Consider the following 18,970-nt stretch of genomic DNA (forward strand, 5'->3'; position numbering starts at 1 on the left):
TCCGTAGTTCAACAAGTTGCAACGCACATTTGAAAACACGAGGCGCTAGAGAGCAAATTCATTCAACTTTGCAAAATAAAATTGCACCACTAGATGGGGGAAGAAATTACACAGTGTCTTGTATTCCAAGCCATAGTCACGTTTTGTTTAAACCCAGTCATGTTTTGTTTTTGTCACAGTTTAGTTTTTAGTATCCGGCTCAGCTGCGCTTTTTGTTAAACCCTGTTTTTGAAAATAAATCAAGTTTTGTTTTTTGAAAGAATCTGCATCCGCATCCTTCCTCTCACCCACCCTACCTGACATCAGTAGCCAGTAGTCTACCAACAACACAGGCACTGCTTGGCATACAGAAAAACCGCGCAAAACCCCTGGTCCCGGCCGACGACTCACCACCTTGACTAAGCAATTTCCTGTGGGAAACACTGGCCGGTGTCTCATCCTTGCAGCACGTAGCACAGCCTCATCAAGGGCAAATTTTAAGACGTGCTTTTTGGAGGCTGAACATCATGACACAATCTGTAGTGAGCTACAAGCACAAAGCTTAGTAAAGCAGTCTGCATGACTAATTGAAATATTCACTGTCCAAGCCCCTATACCTTATCACTGGGTCTCCTTAATAAATGCCAGCAGTAACATTTTAAAGCAAAAACTGTGTCTGCCCCAAGTAAAAAGCAAATCTGGCCCTAAACCTTTTATGTGAGTGCCTAATAATGCAGGCTAATATTAACAAACCATCTAATTGATTTTGAAGAATGCAACATTCCTAACGATACTGTATTTCATGGGACTTGGGCACTCCGAAACAGTATAGAATACATTAACCTCCAGCCTAAATATCAGCACTGACTGGTACAACTTCTGTAGAACCAGTACAATAATGGTTATACTGTCGGTCATTTTTCAAACCACCCGCGTTTTTATAAACTCTTTTGTCAAGTGAATCATGTAATATGTGGCCAGCACTTTAAGAAGAAGAAGAAGGGGTACAAACAGAGGGGCATAGACAAATGTCTAGCAGGTGTAGTGCTGTGTGTGTCAGCACTGAAGGCTGAAGGCTGAGTTATACTTCTTTTAACTGCCCTTGCGCTTGCGTCTTGCACTTGTGTTAATGGCTCGAGACGTGTATCTGGAGGACAGGAAATATTTTGTTGAAATTGGTAACTGTGTCTCAGACCAAATGGCTATGACCTGTGGGGTTCCCCAGGGGTCAATCCTGGGACCCGTATTGTTCAATCTGTACATGCTTCCACTGGGCCAGCTAATACGCAGCTATAATGTGTCCTACCACAATTATGCAGATGACACTCAGATCTACGTGTCACTGACGGCAGGGGGAACATGGGCCTGTAGATACATTGTGTCGCTGCATCGAACAGATCAGTGTGTGGATGCAAAACAATTTCCTCCAGCTAAACTCAGACAAAACTGAAATCATTGTCTGTGGCCCACAGAAACAAAGAGAAAGTGTTATCAGTCACCTTGAGACTCTCTCTCTAAAACCTAACTATCAAGTTAGAAATCTCGGGGTAATATTGGACTCAGACCTGAACTTTAACAGCCACAATAAATCTGTAACATCAGCAGCTTTTTACCATCTAAAAAACATTGCCAGAATCAAAGGAATAGTGTCTAAACCAGACTTAGAAAGACTGATCTATGCGTTTGTCTCCAGCAGGTTAGACTACTGTAACGGCCTGCTCACTGGGCTCTAAACGGGCTGTAAGACAGCTGCAGTACATCCAGAACGCTGCTGCTCGAGTCCTGACTAGAACCAGGAAATACGGCCATATTAGTCCAGTGCTCAGGTCTCTGCACTGGCTTCCTGTCGCTCAGAAAATAGACTTTAAAACAGCTCTGCTTGTGTACAAGTCTCTTCATGGTCAAGCGCCAAAGTACATCTCTGACATGTTAGAGCCATATGAACCAACTCGGGCTCTGAGAACCTCAGGGAGGGGTCTGCTGCTGGTGCCCAGAGTCAGGACTAAACAAGGTGAGGCTGCGTTTCAGTTTTATGCTCCTAAAATCTGGAACAGTCTTCCAGAAGATGTGAGACAGGCCTCAACTCTGACAATGTTTAAATCCAGGCTGAAAACAGTTCTATTTAGCTGTGCATATGACACCTGAAAGTATTTTATCTGCACTCTTCACTTTTTAATTAATTAATGATTATTTTAATGGGTTTTAAATTTCTTTCTTTTTTAATTTCTTTCTTTTATTTTTTTTATTCCTTTTTAATGGTTTTATTGCCTTCTTGTGATTTTATGTAGCTGTAAAGCACTTTGAATTGCCCTGTGTATGAATTGTGCTCTATAAATAAAATTGCCTTGCCTTGCCTTGCCTTATGCTTCATTTAGCTTTGCCGGCGCTTGCGTGTGCTGCGTGGCGATTCACCGCCAGGACAGTAGGTGGAGCAGCGGGTTTTTTCAATGACAAGCCTACTACGATGAAAGGAAATTCACCGCCAGGACCTCTTCGGCAAGTCTCTCTTCGAGTGGATTCATCATAGACATAATATATTATTTATATTATGTCTATGGGATTCATGCTTTTTCTTCCTCTTCTTCGCTTTCTACCTTGGCGTTTGAAAACAGCGGTCTTTTTTTAGGGGATGAAACCGGAAGATGAACACGCCGCCGGATGTGATGTAGATAGTGGCTTGTGCTCGCGTCCAGAGTGGCTACTCTATAGCTCTGCTCGCGTCTTGCGTCTTGCGTCTTGCGTCTTGCGTCTTGCGTGAAGTTTAGAAAATTGAGGTGACACACGCAAGCACGCAAGGGGGGGCTTGCAACCGCGCAAGGGCTTGCGTTGCGTCTTGCGTTACCGACTATAAACCAGGCTTGAGTTATACCTCTTTTAACTGCCCTTGCGCTTGCGTCTTGCGCTTGTGTTAATGGCTCGAGACGTTTATGCTTCATTTTGCTTTGTCGGCGGTTGCGTGTGCTGCGTGGCGATTCACCGCCAGGACAGTAGGTGGAGCAGCGGGTTTTTTCAATGACGACCTTAGAGAAGCCTACTACGATGAAAGGAAATTCACCGCCAGGACCTCTTCGGCAAGTCTCTCTTCGACTGGATTCATGCTTCTTCTTCTTGTAAATAGCCGGTATTTTGTCAGATTTTCAACACCTTGGGGGTCTAAACGACTACTTTCTCGCCTGAAAATGTTTCAAATGTTGCTAAAGTTATATATTTACAGAGTTTATAGCTTAAGGGAAATCAGCTTCAGGCTGGCTGATTTCGGCTCGGGCAGGAGCGAAATGCACTGTGTGTAAACGCTCTGCATACTGTCAGATCGATGAGTATGCCGTTTTCAAGTAGTAGGCGGTTTCGAACACAGCCAGTGGCTTGCGCTTGTGTCTTGCGTGAAGTTTAGAAAATTGAGATGACACACGCAAGCACGCAAGGGGGGGCTTGCAACCGCGCAAGGGCTTGCGTTGCGTCTTGCGTTGCGTCTTGCGTCACCGACTATAAATCAGGCTTAAGATGAGCAGTTGCGTTGAGATATCAGAAGCCCTTTAATACAATTCCCATTTGATGCATTTGTGCTTATAAGGTTACAAAATAATGATGAAGAATGCTTCAGCTGAAAGAGTCAAATGCTGTGCCTGAAAGTATTGAAGCTGTAACCTGTGAAAGGTGTGTGGGACCCATTGCTGTTTCCCACTTGGATAAAAACATTCACTTGCTGAAGGCCCATTATTTCAGCACGAGCTTGGTCTTGTGAAGTGGCCTTTCAGAAAAGCTACTCAGCAGTGTTGACCAGACAATTTAATGCCAAGTTCTAAGGTTAAGAAAATAATAGTTTGATTTGATTACATGATTTAAATGAAAAATAAAGCTCATTGATCGTTGTGCGTCATACTTATGTTTCAGTTTTCTTGGCCACGTGTGAAGGATTGAAAACATTTCAGTCTTTTAGGAAGCAGCTATTCTTATTTAGCAAACAGCCTCAAGACTACAGAATAGATGTTCCAGCACTTATTTATTCTGATACTGTTCTCTCAAGATCATGAGTTGATTATTACATGGCTTGTTATTTTTTCAAAAATGGGTCATATGAAAAAGTCAAGAAGAGCAGATCTTCAGATCGTGAGATAAAAATGGGGAACTCTAACGAGTGTCTTGGACAGCGATGGAATGAGTAGGGTTATGAAAATGAAGTGAAACTAAGTGGATTGAATAAGACATGCATTATGCTGATGTGTTGCCTCATATCAGATCAAATAGTCAACTTGTTCCATCTTCAGCCATAGCATTCACTCTGAAAGACTTCCCTGGGGGAGGGACTTTAAGTTTTCCTGATCAATCACTTTGGGGGGGTAGGGTAGATTGACCGCTGGGCAGACTTGGACAGTTAGTGGTGCTGACGGAATACTTCAAGGTTACGTTTTAACCAGGAAACACCTGTTTTGTGTTGACATACCAGACCACAAAGTAAGCTCAACTCAGTCTGGACCGAGGCAAGAGACCAATTCTGCAGACTGCATAGACTATGAAAGAATCTCCAATAAGCAAATCGCACACTCAGACACCCAGAATAAGACTTGACACACAATATAGAAAGACTTCTGCTCTCAGTTGCATTATTTTTATTATGTGAAAGTGCTCTGGTGAGGTTCATTGGGTTCATTACGATTAGACCAGAGTATGTCAGCCCCCTGGGGAAGAACACTTGGATGAATGGAGTGTAGAGGTCGGCGGTGGATTGTGATCGTAGCCAGAGCAGTGAGCGCCAAGACTGAACACTCAGCCCACTCCTCCCACACACACACACACACACACAAGGTATACAGACCTCAATCCTTCAACCCTGAGTCACTGATCTGTTTATGAAGAAATGAGTAAGATCTCCTGTGTGATATTTAACACTGGCAGGCTCTTGTAACCATTCACTGGACTCCCTCCAGACTTTTCTCTCACCTTTTTCATTTGATGGTACAGCCATTGCCAATGCATGCATACCAGATATTTTGTTGAGGCTGGAACAGAATCTTATGTTTAGAACATCTATTCTTCCATTAGTATTCCCTTTAAAAGTCCGGATTTATATGCCTTTTCAAAATTTTTTACTACATTAGGACCAAGTCTATAGAGATATTCTTTTTAATCTGGTACCATAACATATGTGTGCATAACCAGCAGTAAAATCACTTTATGATTTGATGTTTTGCTATTTATAGTCATGGGAAAGGAAAGTACATCCTCTTTCAGCTCTAAGGTTTTACACACCAGAGCATAATAATAAGAATCAGGTTCTCACAAGGTCTTGAAATTATGCAAATACAACCTGAAATGTATCATTATTCATTTATTTCAGAAAAACTTAGGTGAATTGCAGAAGCTGTGTGTGAAAAAGCTCACATTAGATACAGCTCTTATAAGCTACACTCCAGCATTTCAATCAGGTTGAGATCTGGACTTTGACTGGACCATTGCAACGCTGGTCCACTGTGGCTGTAAACAAGCTCAAATCATCAGCCCTCCACCACCGTGCTTGACAGTTTGTATGAGGTGTAACTATGTCTTTTTCTAATTGTATGGTCTAAAGTTGTGAACTTTAACATTTAACATGCTAACTGAGGCCTGTAGTGTCTGAGATGTAGCTCTGGGCTTTCTTGCAGTTTGCACAGACCTGCCTTTGGGTAAACTTGCTGGGACGTCCACTGCTGGGAAGAATGGCAGCTGTCTATAATGTTGTATAATATGTGAATAATCTTTGAATAACAGTTGTTTATCATTTTTCTCACAGTGGAACACATCTGTTTTTTATATGTATTGTAATTGTTTTATTTTTGTTTTGCTTGCTTTTTTGCTGTAATTTATTCTTTTAATTAATAGGTAATTTTGCCATGCTCCTTCTGGCAGGGGGACTACCAATGGAAACTAGCATTTTGGCTATAATTGGGTGCATTTACATTTTCTTTGTAAAATGTCAATTAGTGTACACTGTCCCTCTATAACAAATACAGTTAATAATAATAATAATATTAATCGCCTAGCTATGAGAGATGCATAAGCTATCATATTCTTTGCCGGGCGGCTAAGGTGAGTGTCAGGAGGGGTTATTCCAAATATAGCAGTAATGGCAGAAGGTTCCATAGATGCTTGTAAAACATCTGAAAAAGTTTTAAATATTGACTGCCAGAAATTGTCTAGTTTTGAACAACAGTTATTCTCAGGAAGTTCAAACCCCAAGCCCCCCTCCCATTGATACTTTAATGATGTCAAAGGCTCCAAATGATATGTGTTTAGTTGGGAGTACATGTTCCCATTCTAAAAGAGTGTTTCACAATTGGATTTGAAGTGTATTTAGGTATGGATTCCAAAAGAGGGAGTTTTGAGCTTAGAAGTGAGTGTAAAGAAGTATGAGGACAGGAGGAGATTTCCATTTGTAACCATTCAGGGTTAGTGGCACTAGATGGAGAATTTTTCCAAAACAGTATAGTTCTAATGTTGGCAGCCGAATAATAAAACTGGAAGTTAGGGAGGGATAATCCTCCATGCTGACGATGTTGTTGTAAGATTCTTTTCCGTATTCTGGGTTTTTTCTTGTTCCATATATATCCCGACACCAAATTGTCCACTGACATAAAAAAATATATACAGAAGAGAGAGGGGGAGTAAACTCCAATGTTACAAATCTTGCTTGAGGTGGGTTAATTGTGGTGAAAACTTAGCTTTGAATATGTCTTTGAAGGCATGTGTTATCCAGATTCCTAAGAGTGTGAATTTTTGTGGACTAAATTTAAGCGGAAATAAACCAAAGTCAATTTGCTTAGCTGCTGTATTTACTAGCATAATTTCACACTTCTGTAGGTTAATTTTGTATCCCGATATTTTGCTGAATTTTTCAAGCAGGTTCAGGGTATTTGGTAGACTAGTTAAAGGATGAGACAGATACAGAAGCATATCATCAGCATACAGGTTGCGTTTGTATTTTGCCCCAGGTGTCGTCCAGGTGTCGTTCCTTTGTAGAAGGTTAGGCCTCTGCTTTTCACTTCCTCCATGTAAAGGTGAACCACAACGTTGGACACTGGAGAACCCATGACATAGCCATGCTTCTGTCAATAAAAACGGTACTGTATTTCAAAAAGGTGGTGGAGAGACCGGGGTCCAGCAGGGCACAGTTCTGGTCAGGGGGGAGGTCGGTCAGTTATCACCTATCCAACACTTACATGCAGCCTTCACTCTCCTCCCTGGATGGTTTCACAACTGTTCTTATAAACCTGAAACGCCCCACCTTCTAGTTAGAACTGACAAAGCTTTTCAATGATGATTGAAGCGTCTTCAGAAGAAAAGAAACAAAGTCCAGATGCCTTCTTTTCCAGCTGCTTGCTTTACCATGATCTGGATGACTTGAAAATCAACACCAACATTCACCACAGGACATTTCCAATTTCTTTATGTCCTGTGGGTTTGGAGTTGAGGTATCTGTGGATAGATAGCTTGCTATGGTACATTTTAGGCCTTCATGAAAAGATTGGGATCTGCAGACTTTGGAGGCAGGATTAATGCTCCTCAAGCCCTTCTCCAGCTGTTTGAAACAATGTTAAGTGGATGGTACTTGTCAAAGTAAGATCCAGATAGAACTCAATTTTATCAGCAACATTGGAATGAAATTATCACTGTTCATTTTATTCTACCATTTGTGGTTTTAATGTGATGGGTGATTATTTGGTGAAGAGAGTGGTCAGCTAATAAAAGTATGAAAATAAAAATAAAAGTGCTCTCCCTCCCTTCCCCAGTGCTGGTCTTAAATTAGACTCAACCATCCCCACCCCATATAACACAAGATTCCTGTCAGTGTCCGTGGGTATACATACTGTTCTCACACTTGTGTAAACTTGCTTGTGTGGATGCATATTTCATGCTTAGTGTTGACACAAAGTCACTATTGATAGTGACAGGGAACCATAATCTTGAAGGTTTAATCACAGGATGTAAAATGAGTGGAAGTCAGTTTTTAATGCTTGCATCAATACTGTGCATGTGAGCACATTAGTTTACAGATCCACAAATCCATGAGTGCATAATGGGAACAGAAGCACTATTTAAGACACTGCAGGGTCATAGCAAAGCTATTTACAACGGTCCTGTTTATTTATCCTGTGGCAGGAGACCTATCATATGTATAGTATGAATATTTGTCTGGTTGACAAATGACTCTTCCCACCATGCTTATTATATATTCTCCGTGGCTCTGCATTGCCCTTGAATGTTCTTAAAAGATTCACGCATGTATGTATATATACACATACATACTGTACATTCATACATACATGTATGAGCTTGTGTGTGTACAATATACATATATACTGCTCAAAATAAAGGGAACACTAAAATAACACTTCCTACATCTCAATGAATGAAATATTGCAGTTCAATTATAAAATCGTTATTCATCACATAGTGGAATGCGTTGAGAACAAAATAACATGAAAATGATCAATGTAAATCAAACTTATTATCCCGTGGAGGTCTGGATTTGGAATCGTACTCAAAATAAAAGTGGAAAATCTGATCCAACTTCAGTGGAGTCAAAATGAGGCTCAGTAGTGTGTGTGGCCTCCACCTGCCTGTGTGGCCTCCACCTGTCTGTATGGCCTCCACCTGCCTGTATGGCCTCCACCTGCCTGTATGACCTCCACCTGCCTGTATGACCTCCCCCTGCCTGTATGACCTCCACCTGCTTGTATGACCTCCACCTGCCTGAATGACCTCCACCTGCCTGTATGACCTCCCCCTGCCTGTGTGACCTCCCCCTGCCTGTATGGCCTCCACCTGCCTGTATGACCTCCATCTGCCTGTGTGACCTCCACCTGCCTGTGTGACCTCCACCTGCTTGTATGACCTCCACCTGCCTGTATGACCTCCACCTGCCTGTATGGCCTCCACCTGCCTGTGTGACCTCCACCTGCCTGTATGGCCTCCACCTGCCTGTATGGCCTCCACCTGCCTGTATGACCTCCACCTGCCTGTATGGCCTCCACCTGCCTGTGTGACCTCCACCTGCCTGTATGGCCTCCACCTGCCTGTATGGCCTCCACCTGCCTGTATGACCTCCACCTGCCTGTATGGCCTCCACCTGCCTGTATGGCCTCCACCTGCCTGGGCTCCTGATGAGGCGGCGGATCTTTTCCTGAGGGATCTCCTTCCAGACCTGGATTAAAGCATCAGTCAGCTCCTGGACAGTCTGTGGTGCAACGTGGCGTTGGTTGATGGAACCAGACACGATGTCCCAGATGTGCTCGATTGGAATGGGCAGGCCGGTCCACAGCATCAATGCCTTCATCATGGAGGAGCTGCTGACACACTTCAGCTACATGAGGCCGAGCAAGAATTCTATCCTCAAAGAAGCATCGAGCCCCTCTCTCTCCTCAGCCTACTCCATCGACCAAAGCCCCCCCAGCTTGGTCCCCACCACCGGTGCCCACAGCTGTCATTTCCAACAGCGTCAAAGCTGTTGTCTAGGACGCTAAGCGCCTCTGTGTTGGTAAACACCATCTCAGCCAGAGGTCCAAGGATGGAGTGAAGAGAGGGACAATCAGACTGTCCAATCAGAGAAATCTTATCCATATCCCTTGCAAGAACACAGCATCCAGTTCAACTACAACTAATCTCAAACACGCAGTACTCAATGTCAGATCTTTAAGTAACAAATCATTCCTGATAAATAGTTTTATGTCCTCTCACAATCTTGATTTTATGTCTTTAACTGAGACATGGCTCGACAAAAACACAGCAAATGCAGTCCTGATTGAGTCTAGTCCACCTCACTTCCATTTGGTGTCTGAAACACGAGAAAACCAGAGGGGTGGGGGTGTTTGTGCCATGTTCAGGGACAATATACCTACCCACAAGTTGTCATTTGGGGTTTTTTCATCATTTGAGTATGTGTCATTCAAAATGGAGATAGAACAATCTTCCATACTTTATATCACCATTTATAAACCACCACAGAATTGTTTTATTGATGATTTTACTGAACTACTTTCAATTGTGTGCACTGCTTTTGACTGTTTAGTCATAACAGGGGACCTGAATGTGCATGTGGACGTAGCGCATAACAAGGAAGCTAAAGAGCTCACTGTTGTCCTTGAAATGTTTGGTCTAACTCAGTATGTGACTGAGCCCACCCACAGCAGGGGGCACACTCTAGATGTGCTCATTTCAAGGGGTGTTGTTATTTCAAAAGTGGATGTCATCGATGTTGCTTTATCTGATCTGTGTTTTCTTCGACCTATCTGTTACACCCAAACCAGCAGCTGGGTCTGCAGTTGTTCGGGGAAGACTCATAAATGACAGAACAGGGACACAGTATATGGAAATGATTAGGTTTGAGAACACCCCGTGTTCTTATGTTGATGATCTGTTGAACTCTTATACATCAAGTCTCTTAAATGTTTTGGATACCATTGCTCCTGTCAAGGTTAGAATGGTTAAAAGTAGGCAAAGGGCGCCATGGAGGAAAGAAGAGTCGGTCAGGGCACAAAAAAGGGAGTGTCGGAGAGCCGAGTCAAAGCTCCAGGTTCATTATGAGACTTACAAAGAAAAGCAATGTGTGTTCAACCAGACTTTGCGTAGAACAAGGGAGAGTTACTTTTCTGAAATCATCAAAAACTGCAGTAACAACTCTCGTGTCCTGTTTGCTACAGTAAACAGATTAACAAACCCTCCAGTTTCACTGCCTTTAGAACTCATTTCTACATCCAAGTTTAATGAGTTTGCAATATTCTTTAATGACAAAGTTCAAGGCATTAAAAATGCAATAATTTCCACAGCACAAATAACTACTCTGCAGCCAGCTAGACACCTAGAGCTGACACATTTCACACCTGTTACTGACAAAACAGTCGAAGAGACCATCTGCAGTCTGAGTTCATCAACGTGCTGCCTTGATGAGTTGCCTATTAGATTCCTAAAGTCTGTGCTGAGCAGTTTGTTACCACAACTATATATTTACCACGTGCTTCACCGTCTTCAAGCACGTTCAGGGTCCGTTTATACTAATCTATTTCTATATCGTTTCTATCGCGGATGCACTGTCCATTTACATTAAAATACTGGAATACGACTTCATAGGTGGAAGGATTCAAAGACGCCGGAGCCCACGTAAGCATTTGCATACGATGCTGATTTTAGCAGATGTAAACGGGGAGAAACGGGGATCCGCAGTGCTGAGCTCTAGCTAATCGGCTTTTATAATGAGAACCCAGCCACAGCAGCAACGCAAGCCGTACATGGAGCGCCGCTTTTGGGTTAGACCGGGAAGACGCAGCGCATGGTGGGACAATTTCGTGGACCAAGTTGTTGTCGCAGAAGAATGGTTAATATAAAGCAGTTGCGCATGCTCCAGATGCAAGGGCGATCATGTGATGTGATGGCTGATTAATCATGTGACTAGCGAATCAGCCGATCCCCGTTTCAGTGTAAATGTAAATAGTTTGCAAGACGCCGACACGAAGAAATGGTGAAATGAATTAATGTAAACAGAGCCTTAGTGCGACTTTCAAACGAGTTATCTCGGGGTCTTAACATTGATTTTAACATACCAGAATCGTAAGATTCTGTCTTTTTCCTTCTTTTGAAGGTGGTGCCTACATATACGAGGTAATTAAGGTTAATTTAGATAGTGAGAACACTATTTGTAAATCCTTTATATTCTATCACGTTACGCTACATTGGGCTGTAAGCACAAGCCCCACTTGTGGACGTGGGGCCCTCATACCCCCCTCATGGAGTCTGTTTCTGACAGTTTGAGCAGAAACATGCATGTTAGTGGCAGCTGGAGGTCATTCTGCAGGCAGCGCTCCTCCTGTTCCTCCTTCCACAAAGGAGGAGGTAGCTGTACTGCTGCTGGGTTGTTGCCCTCCTACGGCCCCCTCCACGTCTCCTGGGGTACCGGCCCGTCTCCTGGGGTACCGGCCCGTCTCCTGGTGTACCGGCTCGTCTCCTGGGGTACCGGCCCCAGTACCGGCCTGTCTCCTGGTGTACTGGCCTGTCTCCTGGTATCTCCTCCATGCTCTGGACACTGTGCTGAGAGACACAGCAAACCTTCCTGCCACAGCTCACATTGATGTGCCATCCTGGATGAGCTGCACTACCTGAGCACCTTCTGTGGGTTGGAGACACCGCCTCATGCTGCCTCTGGGGGTGAGAGCACTGACAAAATGCAAAGTGACCAAAACATCAGGCAGAAAGGATGAGAACAGAGAAATGCTCTGTGGTCACCACCTGCAGAACCACTCCTTTTATAGGGGTGGTTCTGCTAACTGCCTCTCATTTCCACCTGTTGTCTGTTCCATTTGCACAACAGCAGGTGGAACTGATCCACAATCAGTGTGTCTTCCTAACTGGACAGGTTGGTTTCACAGAAGTGGGATTGACTTGGAGTTACATTGTGTTGTTTAGGTCCATCCATCCATCATCTTCCGCTGGTCCGGGGATCGGGTCGCGGGGGCAGCAGCTTGAGCAGAGAGACCCAGACGTCCCTGTCCCCGGCCACCTTCTCCAGCTCTTCTGGGGGGACCCCGAGGCGTTCCCAGGCCAGCCGAGAAACATAGTCTCTCCAACGTGTCCTGGTTCTTCCCCGGGGCCTCCTCCCAGTGGGACGGGCCCGGAACACCTCATCAGGGAGGCGTCCAGGAGGCATCCTAACCAGATGCCCGAGCCACCTCATCTGACTCCTCTCGATGCGGAGGAGCAGCAGTTCTACCCCGAGCCCCTCCCGGATGACCGAGCTTCTCACCCTATCTCTAAGGGAGAGCCCAGACACCATGCGGAGGAAACTCATTTCGGCCGCTTGTATTCGCGATCTCGTTCTTTCGGTCACTACCCACAGCTCGTGACCATAGGTGAGGGTAGGAACATAGATTGACCGGTAAATCGAGAGCTTGGCCTTCTGGCTCAGCTCCTTCTTCACCACGACGGGCCGGTGCAGAGCCTGCATCACTGCAGACGCCGCACCGATCCGCCTGTCAATCTCCTGCTCCATTCGTCCCTCACTCGTGAACAAGACCCCGAGATACTTGAACTCCTCCACTTGGGGAAGGATCTCATTCCCGACCCGGAGAGGGCATTCCACCCTTTTCCGGCCGAGGACCATGGTCTCAGATATTTAAGTGGAGGGTGTAGCCCATGTGATCCTGTTGTTTAGGTGTTCCCTTTATTTTTTGAGCAGTTTATATATTGGAGACCTAAGTCTTTTCTTTGAGGAGCAGGAAAACAAAATTATAACAATGCTAAAAAAAAATTTGACATGGTAACTTGCAATTATTGTATTACTTAAACAGGATTTTTGAATCCACATTGTACAAATCCATGCAAGATGAAGTTGCAACATGAAAAGTTGTCAAGTCACCAAATTCCTATGCATTCATCCACTGGACATTATGTCTATGTATAATTCTTTTGCAAGTTTCATAACATGGATAAAAGTTTAGGGAAAGCAGCTGTTAGAGGTCCATCAAATAAAATGAAATAAACAAGGGATATGACAGTATCCCCCAAAATCAAACGTCCCTTACAATGTCTTTTCTAGATGTTGTGTAATAACAGAAATTATTATTCAGATGTTCAAACATTGTTAATGCTTTGAGTTCATGTCATCAGCCATCCTTTCTGTCCGTCCTCAGAGATGGATTTTTGTGACTAAGTTGGGATAAGCTGATTATCTCCACTAATGTTAGAGTACATGATCACAATTCAGAGCACATGCCCTATTTGGCTGAGTGAAGCTCTGGAGTTCAGTGTGCAGTTAACTGGGCTGATTGTAAAAACAATCTCTAACCTAAGTCAGAAGATAAAACATGTGAAACACACATGGGCTTTCACACCATTATTTTTAATATAGAGGATGAAGAGAATACCTGGTTGCTCCAATCACTACCAGATTATCCCTGGTAGTCAGGGATAATCTGACTACCAGGTTTTTTCAGCAGTAGATTTTCTTTAGACATATTCCAAATTTGAAATGCCAAAATTCATTGAGGTCAAATTTATAAAAAGTTGTTTATTGAGCACAAGGCATAATTTCCACACATGGATAGGCCACCAGAGCCCAGAGCTTAACCCCTCTGAGAATCTGTTGGAGAAGACTTTAGGCAGCAGGATAACTCTCTCATCTATATGTTTAAAAAAAAAAAAATTAATGCAGCTCTGGATTGGGAATACATATTGTGACATTATATAAGCTTGTTGAAATGATGCCACAACGAATGCTAAAAGTGATCCAACGAAACGTATTTATTTCTAACTACAAGAATTTGGCAAGACTTGAGGAAGTGATTTTATCTGAGAGCATTTATCCCATGACAGAGCATTGATTCACACAAACTGACAAAGGATTGCATACTTGAAAGGGGGAATCTACAATAAATCACAAAAAAGCAGATTGTGGCTGCAAACTGGTCACCGCTGAGTCAGCAGCTGGTTTCTGAATAGCGGAATATACTTTTTTAATATGTTATACAGATCAGAAAGTACAAAAATGGCAATATTTTGTGTATATGTATATGTTTTGTTTCCGCACGGCACCCCAACCTGAAAATACCACCAACGTGCCACGTTTAACCTATGTTTGAAGTGATTTGGTTATCATTATGCTATTCAAAGTGGGTTCAGAGTACAGCCTGTGCTGCATCCATGTAGGGGCTCTACCATGGAAACCCATCCGAGCCAGAGGGCACCATGGTGGTCGTGGCTCAGTGGTTAGAGTTGTCCAATAACCAGAAGGTTGCCGGTTCGATGCCCACTCTCGCCACTCAAAGAAGTGTCAGTCCACCTCCTTGCTGCTCTTGAGCACCCGGCTGATTAAAGTGAATGGCCGCCCACTGCTCCAGTGTATGGCATCTGTTTCATGAGTGTGTGACCCTGTGCATGTGTGTGTTCAGCAGGAGCCAACCTGGATGGGTTAAAAGCAGAGGAGAAATTTTGTGTATTTCCCTGTAAATGAAATAAATCTGATCTTAACCATGCCCACTAGACTCTCACTATTCTTTCTGGATTATTTTTCTGTCTGTTTATTTATTTCAATTCTTTCAGTTGTTATATTTTAATGGGTTCTCTTTTTTACTGCAGGATCCGGCCTGTACCTATTCACTCTGGACACAGCCAGCAGTACGTTATAAAGCCCAAATACTACCACACACACACCACACAGACGCATGTGCAGACCCAACCTGAGAGGCCCATTCCCTTTACAGTGGGACACAATCCCATCCACGGTAAGCCCAAAGATGACCTTTATACTTTCATCATGTTATTGATGTTTTTGTGTTGTACGTTTTCACTTAGTATGTATTCAACTGTGTTGTACCAGTCTAACTACAATTAATTTATCTTAGACACTCTATTAAATTTATTCCACATTACTTTTGATATCAATTAATTTAGAAAAGAATAACTTAATAGATACTACTGTGCAGAAGGCAGGAATACCAGGTTTCGCAGGGTGTTTAGAGCAGACTAGCATGATTTGGCATCAGATTCAGACAGCCAAGATTGAGAAAAAAGACTTGCATGTTATATTTCTGGATGTAGCAAATGCATTTGGTTCAGTGCCATATAGCCTTATTTGGAAAGCATTTGAGTATTTTAGAGTGCCTGTAGTAGTTGTTAATTTAGTAAGAGCATATTTTCAGGATATTAGACTGTGCTTAAGTACAGCAGGTTTCACAACAGGTTGGCAGAGGTTACAAATAGGCATTATGGCAGGATGTACGATTTCTCCATGAGCATTTACAATGGCGATGGAGATAATTATTAGAGCTTCCAAGTGGGTTGTAGGTGGAGAGAGATGTCAGGATGGCATGCGACTTACACCAATTAGGGCATACATGGATGATATGACGTTGGTGACTACAACAGTGCCATGTATGAAGAGAATATTTGAGAGACTTAATAAAAATCTAAAGTGGGCTGGTATGAAAATCAAACCTACTAAATCTATAAGTATCTCAATAAGTAGAGGGAAATTAAGTGATAGAAGATTTGTAATAGATGAAGAAAACATTCCAATTATTAGAGAAAAGGCAGTAAAGAGTTTAGGCAGGTGGTACCAGGCAGACATGAATGATGGAGAGCAGGCAGTGCAGTTTTGGAAAGATGTTGCTGAGGGACTGGATAGAATAGATAAATCAGAGCTTCCAGGAAAGTTGAAGCTGTGGTGTCTGCAGTTTGGATTGTTTCCTAGGTTGATGTGGCCACTGTCTGTGTATGAGATTCCATTATCTGTTGTAGAAAAAATGGAAAGATTAGTTAGTTTTTATATTAGGAAGTGGCTAGGTGTTCCTAGATGCTTAAGTACTGTGGCACTGTATGGGAAAGGCATACTCCAGCTCCCAGTATCTAGTCTAGTAGAGGAGTTTAAAAGTACTAAAGTTAACAGAGCTCCTGTTAGCTGGGAGTAAAGATGTGGTAGTTAGTAAGGTGGTTCCAAACCCAACCAAGGGGAGGAAGTGGAAACCAAGAATGGCAGCTCAGGAGGCAGAAGCAACTCTTAGACATGCAGAGATTGTGGGTAATGTGCAAATAGGCCGGGGAGGCTTGGGGCTTGTCCCAGGCAAACCGGTGTGGAGTAGAGCAGGTCCAGAGGAGAAGAGAAAGCTAGTTATTGAGCAGGTTCGTAGACAGGAGGAAATTTTAAGGTGTGCAAAGGCAGTGGCTCAGGCTTAGCAGGGACGGTGGTTGAATTGGGAAGGTGTAGAGAAGAAAAAGCTTAGTTGGAAAGAACTGTGGAGTATGGAGGAAAGGAGTATTAGATGGTGGAACGATCTCCCGACTGATGTCAGGACAGCTGAGTCGCTGCCCATCTTTGGCCGCAGGCTGAAAACCATCTCTTCAGGAAACACTACCCAGATCCGCCCTCTTAGGACATCACCTGTTTCGTCCCAGCTCCTTACGCACTTATCTGTTTCCTAAATTGTCTTTGTTTTCTAAATTGTCTTCCCATTTGTCTAGGTACCTAACTTACCCACTCTAGCACTAGTTATGCTCTTAGCTGTTTGGTTTTGGAAGGAAATGCACTTATGATTTCTTGTGACCTGAAGTTCTTTTGCCTACTGATGTGGAACACACTTATTGTGAGTCGCTTTGGATAAAAGCATCTGCAAAATGACCGTAATGTAATGTAATGTAATGATAGGGGCAACATATGATGTATTACCAACTCCCCAGAAACTAAAACTCTGGGTAAATGGGGACCCGTTATGTTCAGGTAGTGCAACTCTAAGGCATATTTTGTCAGGTTGTAAGGCTAGTCTGTCACAAGGCCAGTATACATGGAAACATGACCAAGTATTAAGAAGCTTAGCTGCAGGTATTGAAGATAAACGAAGGCAGGTAAACTTAGGAGGGTCTAAGGTGAAGAGAGTAGCAATTCAGTTTGTTCAAGAGGGGGAGAAAGTTAATAAGACGATAAGGAGGCACGGCAGCTTGGAGGATGCTGGTGATTGGGAGATGCAGGTAGATTTAGGAAATAAGCTTGTTGCTCCCAGGAAATAGCCTCTATAAATCTAAGGCCTGATATAGTCTTGTAGTCTAGGAGTAGAATGAGAGTCTATTTCATAGAGCTGACTGTTCCTTGGGAGGAATTAGTAGCAGAAGCATATGAAAGGAAAAAGCAGAGCAACAAGGATGAAAAGTTAGAATCTGTCCAGTGGAAGTAGGATGTAGAGGATTTGTTGCAAAGTCTGTTGTCTCATTGTTGAGGGAGCTGGGTGTAAGTGGACAGAGTGTGAGGAAAATAGTGAAGGAAGTGTCAGATGAGGCAATAAAGTCTAGTCAGTGGATTAGAAGAAGCAATAGCAGCTGGGGGCCCAGCTGGGGGAGCACTTAGGGTAAACAGACTTTTGGAAGAAGCAAAGAAGAAGTTCAAGATATTTAAGTGGAGGGTGTGGCCCATGTGAGCCTTTTGAAACCAGGCGGCCATTTTAGGTGAGTTGTCATGTATGGCTTTGTTTTTGCTGACATTTTTAGTGATTGTAGGACTGTTCAGGTGAGTTTGTCTTTAAATTCTTTGATTTCAGACATACAGGCAAAACTTGAACTGGAAACTCCTGGAAACTTGGAATGTATAAGGGTGGCAGTTTTGTTACATTGCTCAACATTAATAAACAAGCAGAAAACTCCAAACAGGAGGACTGAAAACAGAACCTGGAAGATCAACCACTATCTGTCATGGAAAATGTTGAATTTTGGAGCCTGTTGAAACATTTTGTGTTGTTCACCATCCAGGAAATACATATAGATACAGATAACATCTGTAACGGAGCTATAAAGCCAAGTGTCGTGATAGTTAGTTTAAGATGTCAAATGCATTTTGCTGTAGAGCTCCATGCAGTGCAACAATTCTGCTATTTTTCTTTCTTGCAAATTTCCCTGTAAAACATAAAGCAACTTTGTGACCAAACCATAATTCAAAAAAGTTTGATGTGCTGTCTTTTCCCACTCTGGGCCCAGACGAGACTCACCCCTGCGGTGTTGATCCAGAATAAAGAGTGGGCTCCAAATTTAAGGGCAGGTCATCAAACTTGATTATATGAGCCAAGTCTATTCAAAAATTGGCATAGAGGACAAAGATGAGCTCTGCAGCTAATTAGCAAATGAAAGTGAGGTGAGAGAGCCTTCTGCCACCTTAAATGTAATCATGTGTAATATGATTATAAGTGTGTATATAATGTGAAAATTGCAGCAGTATAGCCGACAATTTCCTGTGTGATTTGCTACAGCCTCATGTGACCTTCCACATTGTCAACAACACTGCTAAAAACGATTCTAATGTTATAACAAGAAGAAGAGCTGTCTTATCAGAGTGTGATTTTATCAGCAGATATCCAAATTCCAGTATTAATGGAGAAAAGTGGATCACTGCATCTATAGTTAATACAGTAATATGTGATCTGAGTCATTTCCTCTGACAGCAACGTGACTTAGATCTGCCTCAGAGTAAAGTTTCAATTACCTTCACATTAAT

At 43.0% G+C, this 18,970-nt stretch overlaps 1 protein-coding gene across 5 annotated transcripts in view; it reads left to right on the forward strand.

The window, feature by feature from the left end:
- Window positions 1–18,970, forward strand: part of ltbp1 (latent transforming growth factor beta binding protein 1) — a 173,155-nt gene that overhangs the window by 44,052 nt on the left and 110,133 nt on the right. For all 5 annotated transcript variants that reach the window (XM_075482115.1, XM_075482119.1, XM_075482118.1 and 2 more), the window contains exon 4: window positions 15,076–15,221. In XM_075482115.1, the coding sequence (XP_075338230.1) occupies window positions 15,076–15,221 (146 nt within the window). The remainder of the gene's footprint in view (window positions 1–15,075; window positions 15,222–18,970) is intronic.

Source organism: Odontesthes bonariensis, chromosome 2 (genome assembly GCF_027942865.1).
Source record: "Odontesthes bonariensis isolate fOdoBon6 chromosome 2, fOdoBon6.hap1, whole genome shotgun sequence".
Lineage (NCBI taxonomy): Eukaryota > Metazoa > Chordata > Actinopteri > Atheriniformes > Atherinopsidae > Odontesthes > Odontesthes bonariensis.